Genomic DNA, 21,832 nt, shown 5'->3' with positions numbered 1-21,832 from the left:
AAGGTACTGAAGGACAATAAAGATCCAGGAGTGACACACCGTGTTCAGTAAATAAGATTTAATTTGTTAGTCTGAAAAGGTATAGCAAGTCATAGTGCCCTCATAGTGTAATTTACAGTCTTAACTATCATAGTACAATTTACAGTTTGTGTTGTTGTGTCTCTATGACAGTGGATTGACAAAATATGAAGCATAGAAAAGCTGTGTTCAATAAACAGGTCCACAGGTGTATCTTAATGGGGTGCGTGTGCACAGATAAACGGGTTAACAGAGGAAGTAATCGGACAACAGCACAACACAGAAACCTACAAATCAACTGAACTTTCAGCATTGATGCCTGATAATTATATAATTTATTGCACAAGCCAATCTGTATAAAGATATTCTAAAACAAAAAGAACAATTCCCCTTCATCTAAAATGTATAAATTAACCAATTTAATGTTGGGGTAAAACTAGATTTATGGAAGATTCTCTATTTTCCTCATCTCATTAGATTATATACCCAAGCATACCTCATCACACACACACACGCACGCACACACACACACACACACACACACGCACACGCACACACACACGCACACGCACACACACACACACACACACACACACACACACACACACACACACACACACACACACACACACACACAGAGAAGGGCGTGATCAAATCTATGACAGTCTTCCCCTTCAGCAGCAGCAGCAGGTTTTCATCCATAAATACCTGAATCATTCACACGTTCATCGTAACCAAGGCTGTGGAGGTAAAGATAGGAACTTAATTAATCATGCAATCATCCGGAGAAATGCATGTCATATGTTTTTGGTGAATGAAAGTGTCTTCATGAGGTAAACAGATGCTTACGATTACTTTTGAGTCTTCTTTGTCCAAAACCTTTTGCGCCTGGTCTGGAGAAAACTTTAGCATGGAGGTAATCACTTTGGCCATTGTCTGTAGATGAGGAGCAAACAAACAAATCAACAAATAAATAAACACGCTCAACTACAGGATGTTTCTTCTTTTTTTTTTTTTTCTTTCAAAGAAGACTCTTTCGACCTTTGACATCTGAAATGTAGCTTGTTCTTTGACAATTAAACGCTCCAACAAAAATAAAAAAGATAAATCAACTCCAGGCCCATCTGCCAGGGTGCACGCACTTCCCCATAAACACGCAGGCTAATCAGAAACAGGGCTGCTGTGTAGGGAAGCTCACGGCCCTACTCAACACTAAACCAGGCCAGCGTGTCTTTAAACGGCTAAAATGTGTACGCTAGCAGGCGGCCTGTGGGGCATCCTGCACGCCGGGGTGGTCCGCCATGGTGCCCTGAAGACTAACGTCTTTGCTGTGGAGCAGGGACAGTCCCGCTGACTTTAGGACCAGTTCATAGACTGTTAATTATAGAGATCCCAGTTCCTTCTACCCGACAAGACTGGACACAGCACGACTTTTATGGCATGTCCTAACTACAAACCATCTGCCAAACGAAAAACAGCAGAATAAAGATGTAAATAGGCCCACACTAATCGTTGACATCATTTAAATCAAAAAAAGGAGGAGAAGCTTCACTACAGATGTTAAGCTGCTGTCATCGTGCGTCGCTGTGATTGGCCCAGCTGTTTCTGAGATAGGAGACCATTGATGTGATTGTCTGAGAGTTGATCTATTTATCGAAGAACCATACGCCGTCTACTGCTTCGTGCCTGAGCGATTAAAATAGGGCCCTTTGACTTATTGCGAATGCTCTTTGATATATTTCTCTAACTATCGATCAAGCTAAAGACGGATTTTCAATATCTGATATTCAGTAATATTAGACAAAATGAATTGATAGAAAATTGAAGCATATACATCACACTACAGAATAACAAAAAGCATACTTTGGTTTCCCGTCCCATCATGTACTCGAACAACACCTTCCTCAGATACTCCATCTCAGTAGGTTCGCTGCTGTTGTATGCAGGTTCTGTGAAAACAAGCCCAAAACATTTAAGACCTGCTCAGACACACACAAGTTCATAATTGAATGAGACTGTGATCATCGACTGTATAATCTTTAATGAATTTAATTTTTAGGTTGCTAAGCTTCTGTCTTTCATTTCACTGCTCTATATGTGAACATACTGTATATTCCCTGTTTAGGTCTCTACGGTAAATCACTGACATTTGGAATAAAAAAATATGGAATAAACAATTGCTAAAGGTTTTCAAATCAGTAACATTTTTTTAACATATATATTTGTATAGCTTGACTACATCAATGCTCGTCTCTGTCAAACACTCCAGCTGACTTCTGACACGTGATAACAACCCAAAGCATCGGGTTTGCTTTGGCAACCGTATACTGAGCCACCTTCTACACAGGTATCGGCACAAATGAGCCGGCAGATTTAGGCACAACAAAATATTGTAAAGCTCAGCATGACCCCACTAATACCACAAGAGTCAAAGAAGGAACGTTTTACTTCCACGCCCAGCTAGAACGCCATCGTGCCTCTAAAAACGATGAATGGGAAACTGTTTTATGGCTGGTAACACATTGCTTCTACCACTGAAGTCAGGTCTTAACTGTGGAACAACACCCACTCGGGCTCCGTGTATCTGGAATTATCATTCAGACGAGGGTGAACGTTGCTGCATTCGCCTGCTCAGGGGAGAGGAAATGGTGAAGGAGAAGTCAAAACAAGACTTTGATCTCTTGTGTGAAGTAAAGGGTCACCAGTAAATCCTATAGCCTTTGTCCTCTTGACCCCATGTTGCTCCAGTGGAGCCGGCCACCCGACCCCACATCAAACCATCCATTAAAAGCCATTCGGAAAGGCCCTTCTACCTAAGCTCTGTACTTTAAGAAGATTCATTAAATATGTGTTCACTAATAAGTGCTATAATCCAAAGCAACACAGGGCAGCGTAGGCACTGTATGTGTGTTTATTGTAAGTAAAGGATGGAAAAAGTAAAAGTCTGTGTGGGAGACGTAAAAACCCAAATCTGCAAAATCCATTAAACTCAATGAGGGCGTTATTTCGGACAGCAGATTCTCTTTATTACACCAGCGGGGAAGCTGTAAGAGGACGGTTGAGTCCACTCAATCTCACACACCAGGTTCGCTTTATGATATACTTGGGGATACTGGGTTGACTTATAGTCAGCACCCAGAGGCTTAACTTGACCACATGGGCTGTTGGTCTAACCCGAACCCTTACCAGATGCAGACCGCCTCTCTTTAAAACCAACCAGGACCAAACCCTCATCCACACCGCAGCACTCATCTTAACCATCAAGCCTTTTACCAGGCTAAGCTGGCTTAAATGTTCTCAGAAGCATATTCAAACCAGACCACACGCCCCAACACACTTCTCAGGATCTGGATCTCTGATCCACTACGCGATGAGGGGGGGGGGGGGGGGGGGGGTGGCAGACTGGTAGTGTGTCAGAACACCAACTCCAAGATCCTACAGAGCAGCTACCTATTGGGACAATTAACTATCAAATTCACATGTTAACCCAATATGTATAAATCACCCATCATGTGTTTAAAAACTCCCATTAAAATAACACAACACGTTTCCCACGGCAATGCAAGTTGTTCAAGCATTTTGTGTGGCATCCTGGTTGTGCTGAGCTAAAGGGAAATTGGCTTGAGAAGCAGAACTAAGTGATTCATGGTGTTGCCATTACCTTTAAATGAGCTCCCGAGATGAGTTACAACAGTGGTCCGGTGGAAACATTTAATTTTGTCCTCAAGCGAGTGAATCTACCATAGAGAAAGAAACACACACACACACACACACACACACAGATTAATCATTTCAAAAAGCTGTCCGACCCTAGTGGGTCCGACCTATGCGTTATCCCCGATTATTGCACAGCATTTTGTGATCTCCAGGGGATGTTCGCCAGAATGACGATGTGTGCTGTGTGTGAGAAAAGCTGTGGGAGGCGTTGCTGCGATTGTTTATAGGGTTAAGCCAAATGTAAACAGATGTGCTGTGTAATTAAGTTGATGCAGGAGAGCAGTAGCTCCTCTTGCTGGAGGCAAACCGAATCCTGGGAACACACTTCATGGGAGATGCCATCCGCTCGTGCCTGCAAAGAGCTCACTCTGGGGAGAGAGCGAGGTGGGGGGGGGAGGTAGGGGGGGGGGGTGTCCCACACTCACTCTTTCGACGAAGCCCTGCTCCTTTAGACGAGCCTCGCTCAGCAAGGTCGTCTTCTCGGCTAGTTGAGCCTGAGGTAGAGAAGCACAAGCCTGTCGTTATGGTGGAACTAGTAATGCAGAAGGCAAACACATGTGACTATGACGCGTGTTCTAGGAACCAAGCCATTGGTTCACAGTGGTGATGGAGTGGAATAACATGGATGGTAACAAGAGTAAAAGCAGATACTGGAGTCAGCTCACATACCTGTAGATCTTCTGTGCTCATCTGTGGCCAAAAAAAAGAAAAAAATGGAAGATACTGTTTAGATACTGTTCATTACATCAATATAAACTACTGTGTTTGGTCTTTGAAACGTTAATGAACAAATAGAATAACACCCGTCTTGTCTATATCGTCCCGGTAAAGATCAAAAGGACTGTCAGAAGGAGCGACAGACTTTCTCCTGTGAAAGCGTGTTTGTGTGACGTCTCTTTGGAAATACACACTGACCGACTGTCTAAATGAGAAATGGTCTGTGAGGCCTTCAGTGAGGAAAGGCCTCCCTGAGCATGAACTCATAAAGTTATTACCTCACTAGGGAAAAATGCAACAGAGAGGGATCAGTGCAATTCTTTGTGCTTGGGTGTTTTTGGACAGAGTGCAAAAAGGTAGAAGATGTGAGCAGGGGTCCCGTAGCACCTCAACACCTGGGTGAAACATCTGCGTGGGGGTCCATTCGTCCTATCTGGCCCCTTTCCAGTGTGCACCAAAAGCCCGTGAGCATTGCTGTAGAATAAATCTAAAGCATAGAATCAACTCGTATGATGATAATTGAGACCAGGGATCGAGGTTGGCTGCTGCTTCGCAATCTCTGTTTTTTTGTTTTTTTTTCTTCTTTGAGGGGAACATTCCTGAGTGTTTCAAACGAGCGCCACAGCATCCGGCGCCCTTTGGAGCGCGGCCACACGAGCGAGCGAGACAGCGAGAGACTGATCAGCGCAAAGTATGTGAGCAAGCTGTCCCTTAGCTCTCGGGCGGAATCCTTCAATTACAAAGCAAAGCGAAGGAGAAGGTAGCCGATAACTGACAAGTCTGTTAAACTGGACGTGAACCTTAAAGTAATAAAAAAGGTACCTGAAACGACACAAAAAATACTTCCGGATCAGGCTGACAAGTCATAATTCTTATATCAGACAGCCCCCCCCCTTCCTGGGGGAAAAGAGGGGGCTGAGAAATATTTGACAGCCATTGTTATTTTATTCAGCCATTGAAAGGTGACTCCTCAATGACTGATGATTTCAACAGAATTGCTGGATGAATTTAATCTAAAACCTCCAGTCGCATATATTGCAATGGCCGCAGGTATGATGCCTACATCAGTGTAAACGCAAAAATATTCCCAATGCATCAACGCGTTACGACATCAGTCATCGATGTTGGAGCTGGTGAATCTGGACCGGGTCCGAAATGTTTCTACCTCTGCAGTGTCGTGGCCCTTTGTTTGCAACTCCTCCAGCTCCTTCTGAATCTGCCAAACTCTGTTTCCCATCTCCTCCTCTCGGCTCTGACAACATAAAGAACGGCCGAGTCATTTCCTGACTTTCATCTCAGCATCACAACTCAAGTATGTCGGTCTAATCACCCGCTGCTTGTATTTTCAGACATCCCAAACGTAATTATATCTGGAGACGGCGAGGGAGAAAATGTTATACCAGACTTTCATTGATGATTCAGTCAAGTTTTTTTAGACAAACCTCTCCCCAAATGACTGTGTGTGCCAGATGTAGACAGATTGTAAGGAACTAGACGGTATTAACTCATTCCTAATCAAAGAACCGCAAACTAACAACGTGAACAATAATCTAATAATCTAACAAGTTGTAACATTTATCTAAAAAATCAATAGATTTAGTGATGAATTTAAAAGGGTCATGACAGCACAATGACAACTTAACTGTGCTATAAGTAGTTATCAAATAAACAGCTGCATAGACTGTTGAAAATACTAGTTAAAAGTATATATAGTATTAGTTTGTTGGTATACAAGGAATAGATAAGTAATCATTGAAATGAAATCTTGTTTGAGGAGAAATGTTTTTACAGTTTCATCCTTTTACCTGTAAAACCTCTTCATATTTCTGAACCGTTCTGTGCAAATCATCGTCCTTCTCGCTGATCTCCTTCCTCAGCTGACTGGCCTCGTCGCGGTGGCTGGTCATGAGCTCTGCCTCCACAGTCTGGGCCTTTGCTGTGTTTAAGGGAACGGGAGAAAAGCCAGAGTGAGCACTTAAAATAACCAAAATTCATATTACAAACCGCTCGTATTCACATTCGGAATGTAACTTATTAAAAAGAACACGGCTAGTCGCTGCCTCCTAAACGCAAAGACCCCTTCAATTGGTTTCGCCAAGTGCAGTGATTAAAAATGCATCATGTAGTCATTGCACCCTGCTACACGAAAGTCAAATAATATTCAGTTGGATTTTCTGTTGTTAGTTGGCTGCCAAAAACAGAGGGAAACTGCTGTATACAGCAGGGATTTCCTCACAACTAAAAACAGCACTTGTTTCCCATACTTTACTACGCGGCTGTAAACCTCGTCAGTTTCCTTTCATGAATGCACAGCGGTTTCCTCCCGCCTCACCGATGGCCTCCTTCACGGCTGCGTCCAGCTCCCTCTCTCTCAAAGCCATCTGGGTGTTGAACTCCCTCATCAACTGCTTCAGAGCGGAATTGTGCTTCATCTCCATATCCTCCAACTCCAGTCTATGGGGACGGACAGCAAATTAAATATTGTTATTAGGGGCAAAACAGGCTGAATTATTTAAATTCTCATTGACGCCATGAACCTACTTGAGCTTTTTCTCATTCTCCTCCAGCAACTCGGTCTTCATGCACTCAAGGTCCTTTTCGTGCTCCTTCCTCAGTGCTCGCATGTCTTTCTGTAGCCTGACAAAGTCCTTGTGAATCTTCTCCTTCTCGTTCCTCAGCTGACTCGGGTCGCTCTGGACGGGCCCCCCCTGCATCGTGGAGTGGTTCTCCACCTCGGTCTGCATCGCGCTCCTGGTTTGCGGCACGCCGCTCTGATCCACCTTGGTCTCCCCCTCGGCTCCTGGTGGATTCTGGGCCTGCTTAATCGTTGCCTGGTGCTCTTCAAGCTGGGCATCCTTCGCACATATTTCGTCTCTCAGGCGGTTCGTCTCGGCAACGAGGCCTGCATTCCGCTCCTCTGCTTCGTTCAGCTTCGCCTGGATTTCGCGGAGCGCTGACTCGGCTCCTTTGAGCTCCGCTCCATGCGCCGCATCTCTCTGAAGAGATGACAACTTTTCTTCGTAAGAGCTTTTCAAATCCTCCAAAGTCCTTTCTTTCTCGAGCCTTTCGTTACTCAAGATCTGCTCAAGTTGCTGCGCCTGCTCTTCCTTGAGCTTGACGAGAGCTTCCTCCAGTGTTTTCGTTTTCTCCTCTAAGGTTTCTGCGTTTTGTTTGCCGGAGGCTACGTCGCCCCTGGCTTCCTCCAGGCTGGTCTGCAGAGCCCTGACGACTTGCTCTTTTTCCTCGAGCTGCGAGGTTAGCTGCTTTTTAACCTGACTGATCTTCTGCTCGGCTTTCTTCTTCAGCTCCGATATTTTCTTAGCGCTCTCTGCGGACAGCGTCTCCTGGGCCGCCTTCAGGCTTTCCTCTTTGCCCCTCACGACCTCATCTCCCATCCTTTCAAATTCCTCCCTTTGACTTTCGAGCTGGCGTGTGAGGGTTTGGTTCTCTTCCTGGAGGGCGCGGAGCTTTTCGCCCATCTCCTGCTCCAGGTGACCACTCTGAGCGCACTGCATCTGGGTCCGCTGCAGCTGCTCCGCCAGCGCCCTCTTCTCGTCCTCCCCGATGCCGTGGTGCCGTTCGAGGTCGGCTGCGAGTCGCTCACACTCTTTGGTCTTCGAGGCCAACTGCTCCTGAAGCCCGGCGAGCTCCGAGGTGAGGCCGCTGACCTCCCGCTCCTTCTCGCTCAGCGCCTGGTCCATTTGGGTCTTGCTGATGGACTGACTGTCGATACTTGCCGTCAGCGTGCGCAGGGTTTCATTCTTTTCGGAGATCTCTTGCTCCAGCTGGTTGAGCCGGGCCTGCAGAGATGTAATAGTGTTGTCGTTCTGGCTGAACTCGGTCTCGGTCTTCTTCTCGTACTCAGAGAGACGGTTCCTGAGGGCTTCGGCCTCTGCTAAAGCAGACTCTCTCTCCTGCTCCAACCTGCCCACGGTCTCCTCCATCTGAGCGGCGGCCTGCTGTCTCTGCTCTTCAAGCTGCCGCTTCAGCTGATTCATGGCTTCCTCCTTCTCTTTTATGCTACTCGCAAGCTGATTTTTCAAGTCGCCAGCGATGGTTTCCAGGTTGCTGGTATTCATCTCGTGGGTTCTAACAGTCTCCGACGCCATGCGGCGCGCTTCGCTCAGCTCCTCGATTAGCAGAGCTTTCTCCTCGAGGGATCGAGAGTGATTCTCTTGGTCGCGAGTTAAGGCTTCGACACGCTCTGTGTGAGCGTTTACCTGAGCAGACATCTGTTCCAGTGAAATGCATAGATTGCGATTCTCCTCCGTCCGCTGGCGGAGATTCTCCTCCAAGGTGCAAATTCTATCCGATTTAGTGAGGATGACGTTTTTGAGATTCCCAACCTTTTTCTGGCTCCGGAGCAGTCCGTCTTTCAGCTCGTTCAGCCGACATTCAACCCTTTGACACAGTTCGTTGGATCCACACTCCACTCTGGACTGGACCTCCTTGCAGTAGAGCTCCATTTGGTTTCTGGTCATAATCAAATGCTGTTGGAACTCGGCTTCCTTGGCTTGCAGCTGGTTCGTGGTTTCCTCCATTTTCTTCTGCATGTCCTTGCTCTCCTTAGATTTGGAGCCTTTCAGTGACTTACACTGCTTCTCTGCTTCCTTCAACTTTCCCGCCAAGGTCTTTAACTTCTCTCTGTTCTCTTCCCGCGTCGAGTTGAGCTCATCTTGGAGGGAGTTCCTCTCGTTCAGCGCCTGGTTGAGGTTCCTCTCCACCGACTCCATTTGCTCCACGAGCAACGCCTCACTGTGAGACAAAGCTTCAAGCTTCACCGCCGCTTCGTTCAGCTCTTCTTGCAGCTTCTGCACGGTGGTGTCTCGGATGGCCAGGTCCTCCTTTAGATCCTTGATTTCGCGCGCCACTTCCTCGTTCTGCTCCTTGGCTCTGCTCAGCTGCTGAGAAACCTCCTCCAGTTCCTGAGCCTTCTCCTGTAGTGTGTGCAAGTGTTTCTCCATTAGTTCCTCCTCCTGCTGTCCCAACTTCTCCACCCAGCGATGGCCCAGCTCCTCGATCTCGTGCTTATGTGTGTTGTTTATCTTCTCCACTTCTTCCTTATGGTTGGCCTGCAGCTCGGACATCGCACTGCTGATGCCGTGAGAGCTTTTTTGGGCCATCTCTACAATTTTCTCTTGCACTTGTTGCTCTGTCTGCTGAAGCTCTATGTCCTTCTTTGCCAGTTCCTGCTTCATGGTATCTTCAGTCTGCTGCAGCTTTTTCTTAAAGCTCTCGTGCATTTCTTTGGCCTTGTGTTTAAATTTTTCCATTTTTGTTTCCTGTGTTTTCAGCTTATCTTCCAACTCAGTAATTGTGTTTTTCATCTTTTTCTCAAGGTCAGCTTTTTCACCCTCCAGCTGTTTACTTAGGCGAGCCACTTCTTCCTGCTTAGTGTTCAGTTCTTCAGTAAATGACTTCTTCTGCTCCGACAGCTGCTTTTTAGTCTGTTGTAATTTGTCCTCTAGTTCTTGAAGCTGCTTTTCTTTTTGTTGCAGATCGTTCTTTGCTGCTTCCAAGCGATGCTCCATATCGGTCAAATCTTTCTTGCACTGATGAAGATCCTCGGTGATATTACATAACTGTGCATTCGATTCCTTTAAGCTTCCACTTTCTAGCTGGGACTGGGACAAATGTTGCTGCAGCTCCTCCAGCTCCTTGACTTTGACATTTAATTCCTGTAGAGTGGAATTTGACTCCTCTTGTAGTGTTTTTTCTTTTAGCATGTGTTCTTTAATTTCCTTTTTCTTCTCTGTCAGCTCAATCCTCAACGCGTTAAGTTCCTCCTTAAGAGTTTTCTTGACCCCGCCAAGTGACTGCTTGTGCTCCTGTTTGATATTCGCGAGCTCTACCTTGTGCTTTTCCATGTGATCTCGAAACCTTTTCTCGTGTTCCTGTTGGGCTGAACTATGAGCATCTTCAGCTGCCACCAACTTCCCCTCCAGGAGCTGTTTGTTTTTCAAAGCCTCAGAAAGTTCCACTGACAGTGCCTCCAGCTCCGCCTGCTTTGCATCAAGTTTCTCCAAAATTTTCTGGTTCATGTCTTCCACATGTGCTTGGAGCTGCAGGTCTTTATCTTTCAGAAGGGTCTCCACTTGGACTCGGTGTTTTTCCTCGAGCTCCTCCAGAGTGGAGTTGTTCTGCTCGTTTAAGGTGTCCTTGTGCTTTTTCAGCTGCTCCTGGTGCTTCTCCTCTAATGCGGAGATTTCCTCCTTGTGTTTGACCTTCAGCTCGTCCAACTGACCAGAAAGTTCATGGGAGACACTCGATCCATCTTGTGAGATCTTCTCTAGAGTGCTCTCCAGCTCCAATAGTCTCTGCAATCACAAACACACAAGTAGTCAGATCATTCTATGAATTCCCCGCAGTTTATCATTACACAGGATTTTGATATTAACTAAAAACAGTCAATATTTTAACAGCAAAATATTTCAAGGTATTTCAATTAAAATATTACAGCCCTTGTGTTTACGCAATTAGAAATGTTTCTTAAAAATTTTATAAATACATTAATTTCATGTTCATAATGAGAAGTGGACCGGTACATTAACAAACGTATTTTTTTGTTGTAAAAGAATCTGAACTGTACTCAATTCATGTATGATTTTATGTTGGGTGTCCTGTGTGTGTGTAAATAAATAAACACGTGAAAATTAGGTTTCAGGATTCAGTCAGTCTCCCTATAATGACATGTATATAAAAAATAAAAAAACTGCAAACCACTCACAGTTTTTGCAACTTCCAGCTCCAACTGTATCTCTTTCACTTTGTTATCAGCCTCTGTCCTCACAGCGATCTTCTGTAACTCTACATCCTCCAGAGCCAACGAGAACTGCTGCTCCCGCTCCTTCCCTAGCAGGGAAAACTCTTCTTTGCATTGCTCCTAAACGCACAAGCAGCACAAACCGATCACACCAAAATTAAAAAGTAAAGGTATTTCATGTTATTTATGCAGTAACGTGGTGAAATTAGACAACTTTAAACCTCGGGCACATACCACAGCGTTGTTGATTCTGACACTCATCTCTTCTTCTTTAGCAGCCAAAGCTTCACTGTGACGTTTTTCCAAATCAGCAACTGTTTCCTCCGACGATTTCTGTGTTAATAATAATTATAATTAAAAAATCTGATAATATGTGCTTTACATACATAATTTTTTTTTTACACACATATATATATATATATATATATATTCAAAGTAAATACATTTAATGAGAATATATATATGTTGGTTAGGAATTGTTTATAAATGGTTTCTATTAAGCAACTATATCAGAATAACCAACTACTAAGGCACAACACAATTCAATTTCATTGACCTGAAAACCCAGAACCTCCCCCGTACCACAAAGAGATAATATGTCGGGGGTACAACACTAAAAAAAGGTTGAGAACCTTTGTCCTAAGGTAGTGCCATTCCCTCTGACCTTCATGATGGTGACGACCTCCTGTTTGACCCTCGTGAGCTCCTGCTGCAGACTCTTCCTCTCCTCCTCACTGGCCACTTCAACATCTTTCACTCGCTCCTCCAGCTGAACCTGCAGCTGTTTTCGGGCCTCGTCCGCCCTCTGAGCTGCACCCAGCGCTCGTTCGAGTTCTTCAAATGCTTTGATGACAAAATGATATCATCAGAATATCCCAAAAGACCTTTGCATGTTCACTTTCAGAAGTGGATTTCACTCACCTGATTTCTCAGCCTTTTCTTTCTGTTCCTGTAATTCTTCTTTCTGCACCGTAGCCTGGTGTAGCCTGGAGCGTAGCTGTGCAACCTCCTCTTCTTTCATTTCCAGAGTCTCGTGCATCTGGCGCTTTGTTTCAGCAATCACCATTCCCTGAGAGAAAGTATGCCATCAAGCCTCATCAACCTTTTAACTGCAGAGTCAGAGCAAATAAACGGACTGTCTGAATTTTAAACCCGAACGCAAAATCGAGTTCAGTAAATTGTTTTTGATTTTAAATGCTTTCAGCATGTCTCACACAGATATCATGCTGCTGTCCACCCTGCAGAGATTCGGTCAAAGATCAAGAGAAACCTTATTGGACTTCAAAGTGTCTGACTCCTTCGTGGCAGAATAAAAGAAAAAAGGTCTGTGCGGGACCTTGAGTCAAGGCGTGACTAAAGCCTAAGTAACCCCTCACTCACCTTGTCCTGCTCCAGCTGTTCAATGAGGTTCTTGGCATCGCGGAGCTGAGTGATCAGCTTAGTCTTCTCTGTGGTGTGCAGAGCCTATAAACACAATCATTTGACAAAATTACAAATGAGAATTTCATGTACTTCACGCAGATCCAATTTGGATTGTTAAAGCCGATCTGAGGATCTGAGTCTTGGTCAGATAACTTCAAAAAGAAATGTTTTCTCTGCCACCCAGGATGTCTCACCCTCAAGCCAAATAACCCCACAGTGCATCCAGCTAAACCAACAAGTCGACCCAAATTACAGCCCAGTTTAGCAGCAGCGGCATGTAGTAGCCGTGTCTCTGTGGCACCGCTGTGTAACCAACGGTTACAGAACAGGAAACGCTGCACTGTCTGTATTTCTCTGTTGTTCGATCCCTGTGGACCACAAGGCCATAGTATCTATGCAGAAAAATTGTATATATGAATAGTCTTACTGTAGATATACAGACAACGGAGCATACAACACTGTGTCAACCAGAGTCTATATAAAAACATCCTAGAACTGAAGGTCTGGAATCTTAGACAGATGGTTTGTTTTATGGGAAGAGGATGAGCGCTGCAGAGCTCGGCAATCACAGGATGCCTTCATGCTGCTTAAGAGGGCTAAACGCCTGTTAACCTCTGCTTTTCCTGACACAGGAAGGCCCTGTTCCCAAACACACTGCAGATTCAATACAACCATTAGCAAAAAAGGGAAGACAAGTCAATCACCACACGCAGCGCACCAGACGTCGATTATTATCACAGTGTCTTTGTAAAAGACATTTCTTAGAAGACAGAGCCGTTATGGGCAAGCTGAATACGGCAATTGTGCCGCTGGAGAAGAAATAAATAAAAAAAACAATGGTTCAGTCACGCCGACATGAAATAATCAATTGCCCTGGTGCTTCGCCAGATCATTTGGATGTTCGGACTCTGGGAGCCACAGCAACCCTCTGTGCACCTGAGATGATAGACTCAAATTATCCGTGAACCCTTAAGAATCACCCTAAACAGTAAAGACAGTATTCAGTCACTTGAAGCATCTCAGCACAGCCTAATTTTGATTAAAAGGGTCTTTAAGAAATTGCCTGGAAATACCAGGTTACATCATACTTGAAAATTAGCAGTTTGATGAATTTGATATTAAAATGTCCTAATGGCTATTCTCGAAACTCCAGTATCACTGCTGCTGAACACAGATTAAGCACCTTCATCTTCTCCAGCTCCTGCAATCTCTCCTGCAGCTGCTCCTGCAGGGTTTCATTCTCACTGCCAAGCTGGGAGCTCCTCTCCTTGTGTGTTCGCATCACTTCTTTGCACTTCTGCAGCAGGTTTTCCTGCCTCTTCACTCTCTTCTGCAACGCCTCCATGAGTTTGTTTGGATCACTGTTGCCCTCTCCTGCCCAAAAAATGAAATGCATTCATTAAAAAATGACACTACAGAAATAACTCACATATTCTCATACTTTTGCTTTTAGTTCTAAACCAAAGAAGAAAATATGTAAATCATTTGCTTGCCCTCAGTGCCTTCAAGCTCTACTCCTTGCTCGTTTAAAGGACTTTGTGTGGAGGAGGTTGCATCTGCATCTTCAGATTGAGGTACGTCGCCCTCGGGTGGCACAGCGCTGTCAGAGACGCCCTTGGTTTGTTTCTTTAACAGAGCGACCTGTTAGAAAGAGCATTTTATGTGAAATGTTTGAACGTAAGTTATTAAAATCAGTGTCAACCAAATGTAATTCATGTTGTTTTGGTGCCATGCACAAGTCCAAATTATTTAGTAATTGCTTTAAAATAAAAATCACACAAAGAATAATAATTATACATCAGTAACAATCTATATAATATATAATTTTACAGCTTAGAAAGGAATTTTTTGTCGTACCAACAGTCTTAAACGTAGCTTTATCAAAGCCAAATTTGAACGTTTTGCTACAGAAACCATCCACCACCACGTCCCCACCCTCGAACCAACACTCACCTGTGTTTGGAGGACAGTGATCATCTGATCCTTCTCCTCCAGCGCAGCATCAAACTCATCTTGTAGGTGTTTCTTGGCCTGCTGGTCCATTTGTAGCTCCTAGAGGTCATTCAGAATGGTCAATAACACGTAAATGATTCATCAAAAAAAGAAGATGAATACATGACAACATTCAGAACATATGGCCGTACCTCCCGCAGCTCTCCTATCCTGCGGAGAGCTTTATCTTGACTCTGACTCAAGATGATCTGAGGGGAGAAAGCAGAATGGAAACAGGATGCCACATATCTTCAGTCTGATGGGAAAACATCTTGTTTTTTGTTTTCAAATGTAGCCAACATGGTAGTTACTAGAGAAGAAATTACCTGCGTTTTTTCTTTTTCTCGTTGAACCGTGCGGTACGTAGTAACCAGCTGATTGGTTAAGAAGTGGATGTCAGTGGAGGTAAAAGGGGGAAAGAATCAGAGAGAAAAAAAAATCACAAATGACGATGAATCAAAGTAACTGTGGTTCTGTGCTTCTATGGCAGCCTACCAACATACCTCAGAGTACTTCCCTCTGTACTTCCCAAGGCTGCTCTCCACTCTCAGCAGGCGGTGCAACAACTGCTCTTTGGAAAGACCCTCCACGCTTCCTGGTGGCTCCTCAGCCTCACTCTCAATATCTGAGGGGGGGTCGTACGAGGGAGCGCCCGGGGACTCGCTTTCCCCCAAAGTTGTCAGGGAGTCCCGCGATGAGCTTCGCACCAGGCTTTCTTTCGAGGGGGAGCGGAAGAGGTTTTCTGCCCGACTGGCACCACCACGAATCAACGACTCCATTGAGGGAACTCTCAACTGCAGTTTCTGGGCAAACGACTGCGTCTCCTCTCTCTGCTGGGAGGGTCACAACATTGCATACAAAGTTACAAAAAATGAGCCAGAGCCTGGCAGAGATTTCCGTGGATCAGTTAAGCGACAAAAACGTACATGAGGAGAAGCACCTCCATCCCCGTTGATGCTACCTCTGGGAGATCTTGCTGCACCTGTAGGCGTACTCTGCAGATAAAATACATTATGAGAGGAAAGGCAAACTGTGCCAGAGGGCTTGTCCTGGGCCCGTTAGTCATCCACACCCAGCATGGCTCTCCCTGATTACTCTGGAGGGAGCAATATTAGAATTGCTGGGAGCAATGCAGGGGCAATGGGTACCCTCATGCAACTTGGAAAAAACAGAGGGGTTAAATACATAAAAGAAGGCATCTCTACCAAACATAAAGGGTTAAGACTAGACTACATAACGGCCATGAGGTCAGAACAAACAAGACAGTTAAAAGTCAAGAAGGGCAGCTAGTATTTGAATTAAAGATGCTTGGCAGTGCAGTGTGCAGCTGTATTAAGAGAAACCTGATTTAAGTGGACATTTAGCAGCCTAGTTGGTTTAGTTGACTTGTTAGAAGCAGGATAAGCAAGTCTTCTCCTCCCTTGTCCAGCTCCAAGTTACTGCCTTCCTTTGCATTACAGTGCAAAACATTCAACATTACTGTACTGATTCAAAAGTTCTTGATGAAAGTCACTTCCAGGATATGTTTGGCTTAGAATACCACTGCAATGATGGTTGGAGTATTTCTTTTGTCAGGGATGAGTGAGGTTTACAACCAAATTATTTAATTTATTTTCATTCTGCTGCTTGTTTTAAGGACTGCAAATGTGTTCGTCATAAAAGCTAAATGAACACTGATTTTACGGTTCCAGAAGGGCAAATACCGATGAGGTTTGTAAGAAGGTTCTTACTCAAAGCGGATATCTCCTCATTCAAAAGTTCTCACTTACTTCCTTCTCACAGGTTTATGTAAATTAATGGAAATAAAAGGACCACTAGAATGCATACAAGACTTGCAGAATTACTTCACTACTTCACTACGCGTGAATGTCTCTACGACCTATAGTCCAAGCGCACCACTCCCTAAAACGACAAAGCGGTTTTGAATCCAAAATCATGTTACTCGCAATTGTGTCTACGACTAAGACAACCGTGAATCACCAGCAACACAGAAAAAAACGGAGCGACTCCTTAAATTAAGCTTGTCAAGTGAAAAGACAAAGCTGGAAAAAAAGTTTGGAACGCCAAAATAAAATGTAAAACCCAACAAAATGAGTAAATGGATGAGATAGTTGAATGGGATTACTGTGATTGAAGTAATGACCATTTTGTGAGGACATGTTTAGAATGATACCTAGATGGAACACAACAAAGACATGGATATATTTAGGATATTTGTGGTTAAGTTGATAATAAAACCGGTGGTCTTTGTAGCTGCAGCACATTAATAAACTGCAATGACTCATCTGCTCTAAAGTCAAATAACGTAACCAAGTGAAACAGAGGAACAACTGTATGGATACAGACTCAAATATTAATGTACCCACTTCAACGGGGTGCTCTTAAAACACTGACATGGTCAGTACCCTTGACTCTGACATAACTTAAATGTTTACCAATGTATGCTTATCATGTCCCTGTACTACTATGCAACACTGAAATTATTGTATCAAAATAAACCTTAGAGGATGTATAAAGCTATCCAGACTACCTTTACACAGAGTAGTTCATTAGTAGTTGAAACACAAATATCTTATTTGTTAATCTATTTTATATTAGAGGTTATCAGACATATCTTAGATGTGTTAAATGTTAGCGAAATGATTTAAGTGTTGGCATTTAGAATTTGATGAGTGGTTGTCTTCGAGTCTTCTAACTGCCTCCACATATGAAAACACATCTAGATTTTGAGCTCCACAAGTACATCTACAAATAGGCGCTGGTCGATGTGTTTATTTGGAAAAGTTACAAACTATTCAACATTTCGACTGCTTAGCTAGGGCCTGTAAAATCAAAACGGCAACTCTCCAAATAAACATATTTGTGGGTAAGGGGGGGGGGGGGGGGGGACACGGGCCAGGCAACATCAGAGAGGGTTGGGGTCTATAAGGGCAAGCAACTAAGGACACCTAAATACAAAGGGAAAATCGTTTCTTCAGTAACAGACTACAAGAACTGAAAGGTGGGGCGATACACCGACATACAGCAGAAAGCACACAAGCTTCTATCCCACAATGTAAACCATAACTCCCATCGGATGCAGGGTTAGCCTCGATATGAGATGCCTTCTTGTTGCTACATCCAAAGGAAACAGGAGACAGAGAGCAGGGAACAAGCAGTCCCGACCTGGGCCCCGGTCCTCTACCGATTCCCCAAAGGCATGGAGACGGGAGGAAGGAACAGGGCGAGAGGAGGAGAGGGAGGAGGAGAAAAGGGAGGAGGAAGAGACAGGAAGTGAGGCCAAACTCACCACACTGGCTACCTGGGCCGTTTGGGGTTGTTTTGAATGGTCCAGAGCAAAGATAGTATACTCTGAGAGAAAAGCGGGCTCTGCTATCATCCCGGCCAGCATCTGACCCCGTCAGTGCAGTAACGGGATGAAAGGTGGGGAAAAGGAGAGGAACACAGAGAGCAATGAGAAAAACAACACCATGAGTGTGAAATAGCGCTGAAGGGAGTGTCTAGCCAGACTGCCCAGACGAGGCTGGCCGATGGATGGGTGCATGGACATGGAAAAACAGTGCAAGAGAGAGAGCCAGAGAGAGGGAGGGAGAGAGAGAGAGAAAGACTACATGGGATAGGAAGAAATTATGAAAAGCAGGAAAGAAAAAACACTGGATCAACATTAATGTTATGAAGAACCGTTTGACATCTCTGCATGGAGTCTTTATTAAGTTATTATGCCGCCAAAAAGAGAGCATAATTTGCCTTCAATAAGCAAATAGACCCTTTCAGAGAAGCCAAAGAGTGAAAGGTTTGTGCGGTGGAAAAAATACGCTGTAATGATTAGAAGTTGAGGGCACAACAACACATGTGTGCCTCCAAAGGATAAGAAAGAAAGTAGAGGATAAAAACCTGAGCAAAAGGGGCACCGTCACTATTCCAACTTGGAGTCTGGCAGTGTTGAAATGTAAGAACTTGTCATGAATGAGTAATTATGCCCATTTTATTATATCGGAAGATCATACAGGCTTAACTATAAACATTCACATACCGGCTCTAAAATGGATCTACAGTTGTTGCATCATCAATCTCACAGTAACGGTTGGTAACTCATTCCCGGTGTGCCTCCACGTAATCAATCAAAGACGTATTGCATTGACTCGCCCAGATCTACTGGTAAACATTTTGCAAAAGAATCAAAAGAAGAAAAAAAAGACATCCATTACTCACACACATGCCGTATTATGGCCTTCCCCACCAAACAAATTCTGACCCCAATGCATGTAACAGGGAATCTCTTTTTGCGTTTTATTATATATTTATATATATATATATATATATACACACATACACACACACACACACACACGTGTTATCACAATGTTATTCTGGCTCAGGAACCTGTATTGGCAGATTGTTATTTGCTGCCTGAAGTAATCAATTCAAATACGTTTAGGGAATTAGAGCATTGACTAATATGCACATTATATCATATTGCCAACGTATTTTCAATCTGGGAAAGAGAGTTGAGAGTATTTTGTTTGAAAGTAGATGAAGAAAAAAGTAGCCTACACTCCTGTAGTGTACACTGAAAGTGCTCACTGGTGACCGATTTGTAAAAACGACACTGAGCGTAACAAACGCATGACAGAAACATTAAAACATAAGCTCGGGGTATAACACAACATATGTGCGGGATACAGTTTGAGCTCATTGATATTCAACATTTCTATAAGAAGCTGACGCCATTCTCACCTCTCTGTCGCTGCTAGAGGGTGAGCCTTCATAATGAAAGGGGGGGGTTTGACTGCTGCGCCGGTCTCCACTGCCCATCTGCTCATAGGAATTGAATAGTATCGCGTTAAAAAAAATACAGCATCCATCTCTCCAAACTACACTCACAACTATACTTCTTCCCTGTCCTAGTGACCTTTTCGACTCCCTGACAAATAATTATTTGAATTTTTGCAATATGGATAATTTCACTTTTCTTGTCAGTGTATCCTACTCATGATTAACCTTCACATTTTTACCTAATAGGCTTTCTGGGTTTTTTTTGGCGAAACAATGAGTGTCATGAAATGAAGTCACAAACAAGTAAAAAACTGAAATCCACAGGTGCATTAAGGGCAATCCAAACAAGCGAGTAGACAAAACAATGCCACTGAAAAGGGGCATTTCCAACCGAATCAACTTGCAATAGATGGATCGATAGAGGATGTAATCAGTGGCCTTTAATCACTTAAGCAAAGGAGGTTAAAAACAACACTGACATGTGGGTTTTGTATTTTAAAAGGAAAATGATTCATCTTCAATCAGGTTAAATAATCGTTGTTTAAGCCACAGAGGATAAGTAATCGAATTGAAAACACTGATACGCTGCAAGCTCAAGGTGAACCTGACTAACCTAGTGATGGTGTACCCATAGTAGTTGCCAGTTGCAGCAGTGTTTCCACCTATTCACTGTAGTTTATCTGATGTCAGCTGGCTGGCTCTTGCATTTGCTGGATTTGCATATGTCAATTACAGCTGCAAGCGGACGTTCCCTTTTAGCCAATGAAAGCAACATAAAACAGACACGCCCATGCTGTCTGCGTATATTATAGGATCCATGACTTAAGTTTAGGCTAACAAAGATCACGCTCTGGGGTTTTTTTGTACTTGAGATGACGTGGTAAAGTTACACGTTTTCTTGAACGCACCTCACTAGCAGCAGCTGATGACGAAAGCTAAGTTAACGTTAGGCAGCTAAAGTACTTAGCGTGGCACTAACGTTTAGAAGAGAGCAATGTTGCCACTGAGAATACAAGTAAACCGTTAAACAATTGCTGATAGCTAAGAGATATGTTTATGAAATATTACAAAGAATCAATTTCGCAGTGCGGATTATAACGTCTGCGAAATCACAGCTAGCTTCCTCCGCTAGTGCCTGAGCAATGTAAACAGATGCTAGCTTAGCTTGTAAGCTCCCACCAACACAACAACTAACCTGGGCCTGCTGAGGTGACAGCGCATTCCTCTGCGGGGACTGCTCCTCGTTTATCTTCTGTTTGAGTTTTTTAAACATCTTGTCTCGCCGATGTAGCTGACAGCTGAGCCGATAACTTCTATCCGGCGGAGATATCTAGAGTATAATTTTAGGCTGACATCAAGCCCTCGGTGGTAGGACTTCCTTGTTCGCTACAAACGTCCAGCAGGTGACCGAGCCATCTGCGCATGTGCGGCAACGTGGAACAAACCTGAAACGTCAGTTAAAGGGCCAGTCCGTGCTAAATTAGCTTTAGCGCCACAAGTGGAGAGGACAAACTCTCCGGTATTTTTGAAACATACTCGTAGGTTAGCCTAACAGACAGTTAAAGGTTAAAGTTAAAGGTTATTTTTTGTTGTCCATTAGTGTCAAGAGTGGAACGATATTAACACACGGCAAAGCAACTCTTGAAACATATTATTATTATTATATTGTTCCCTTCCAACATCATCATCTAATTTGTTTTAGGACCGAACTATGAAGTAAACTATTTAAAAAAAAACATAGGCGCATCACCAATGATTAAAAACAAAGTAATAAGAACTGCGTGATCCTTACTTAAACATAAGTGGACACTGTTTCAATCAGTTGTAATAAGATTTATAAGAGGCCAGTTCAATGAAAGACTAGTGAGACTTGAATAGTATCACACTGTACGTGCTATCCAGTTTTCATTTTGTGATCGAGTAATTGATGTGTTGGTGCTGCTTCACGTGAAATATAGTCTCAATAGAAAATATTTAATTGGATTTATTTTCTGCTGTAAAGGGTGTGAATAACCCATTACGTAGTTCAACACATTTTCTCTTTGGGAAACATTTGTTTGAGCCCATAGATACATTTTTGTATATTAAACAGATCAATATGCTCTTGTTATTATGTGATCAACCGTCTAGAAGTCCCTGGACTCCGCTACTGTTGCAGGTTGATGGAAAAAATCACATTGTGGGGGAAAGTCATGGTACAGATATGTTGCATTTTGCTTCCTTTGGGATCTGGCAGTGTAAAAAAGCCTTAAACTGCATGATGTGATTTACATTGATGTTACAATTCTGACTCTATTTCTTGGGTTTTTCATCTTTGATGGGTGCCTGGAGTAAGTAAGTGTGAACAATGGGTGCTTAACGGCAAGGTGATTCCATCCTATTCCATGAGGCAGTCCCCCATAAGCCAGAGAAGATTAGTAGAAGATT

At 43.7% G+C, this 21,832-nt stretch overlaps 1 protein-coding gene across 10 annotated transcripts; it reads right to left on the bottom strand.

Annotated features, from left to right (window-relative positions):
* Nucleotides 1-43: 43 nt before the first annotated feature.
* golga4 (golgin A4) lies at nucleotides 44-20,820 on the bottom strand. Of its 10 annotated transcripts, none has more exons than XM_037464894.2 (25): nucleotides 20,601-20,820; nucleotides 19,367-19,444; nucleotides 17,919-18,020; nucleotides 15,556-15,624; nucleotides 15,133-15,462; nucleotides 14,956-15,003; nucleotides 14,782-14,838; nucleotides 14,591-14,689; nucleotides 14,131-14,278; nucleotides 13,821-14,011; nucleotides 12,596-12,679; nucleotides 12,137-12,284; nucleotides 11,880-12,058; nucleotides 11,450-11,548; nucleotides 11,180-11,335; nucleotides 6,994-10,769; nucleotides 6,785-6,906; nucleotides 6,258-6,388; nucleotides 5,618-5,704; nucleotides 4,405-4,425; nucleotides 4,161-4,229; nucleotides 3,680-3,755; nucleotides 1,882-1,967; nucleotides 868-954; nucleotides 44-758 (listed from the first exon to the last, which is right to left on the bottom strand). In XM_037464894.2, the coding sequence occupies exons 1-25, from the start codon at nucleotides 20,676-20,678 to the stop codon at nucleotides 744-746; spliced, it is 6,336 nt and encodes a 2,111-aa protein (XP_037320791.2). In that variant the 5' UTR covers nucleotides 20,679-20,820; the 3' UTR covers nucleotides 44-743. The 10 variants fall into 10 exon arrangements, with proteins under 10 accessions (XP_037320791.2, XP_037320794.2, XP_037320793.2 ...); XM_037464897.2 differs by having other exon boundaries at nucleotides 874-954; XM_037464896.2 differs by having other exon boundaries at nucleotides 15,133-15,459.
* Nucleotides 20,821-21,832: the final 1,012 nt, after the last annotated feature.

Source organism: Pungitius pungitius, chromosome 13 (genome assembly GCF_949316345.1).
Source record: "Pungitius pungitius chromosome 13, fPunPun2.1, whole genome shotgun sequence".
NCBI classification, from domain to species: domain Eukaryota; kingdom Metazoa; phylum Chordata; class Actinopteri; order Perciformes; family Gasterosteidae; genus Pungitius; species Pungitius pungitius.
The sequence above is the reverse complement of the archived record's forward strand: the minus strand, read 5'-3'. Positions and strand labels throughout refer to the sequence as shown.

Bases quoted from the DNA above. Each gene is read 5' to 3' on its own strand.
- golga4 (XM_037464894.2), bottom strand. From the start codon at position 20,678: ATGTTTAAAAAACTCAAACAGAAGATAAACGAGGAGCAGTCCCCGCAG. The intron at 11,549-11,879 runs GTCAGAGGGAAT...TTATTAACACAG, and splicing joins AGGTCGTCACCATCATGAAG to AAATCGTCGGAGGAAACAGT. The intron at 4,230-4,404 runs GTATGTGAGCTG...TCTCTACCTCAG, and splicing joins TGAGCACAGAAGATCTACAG to GCTCAACTAGCCGAGAAGAC.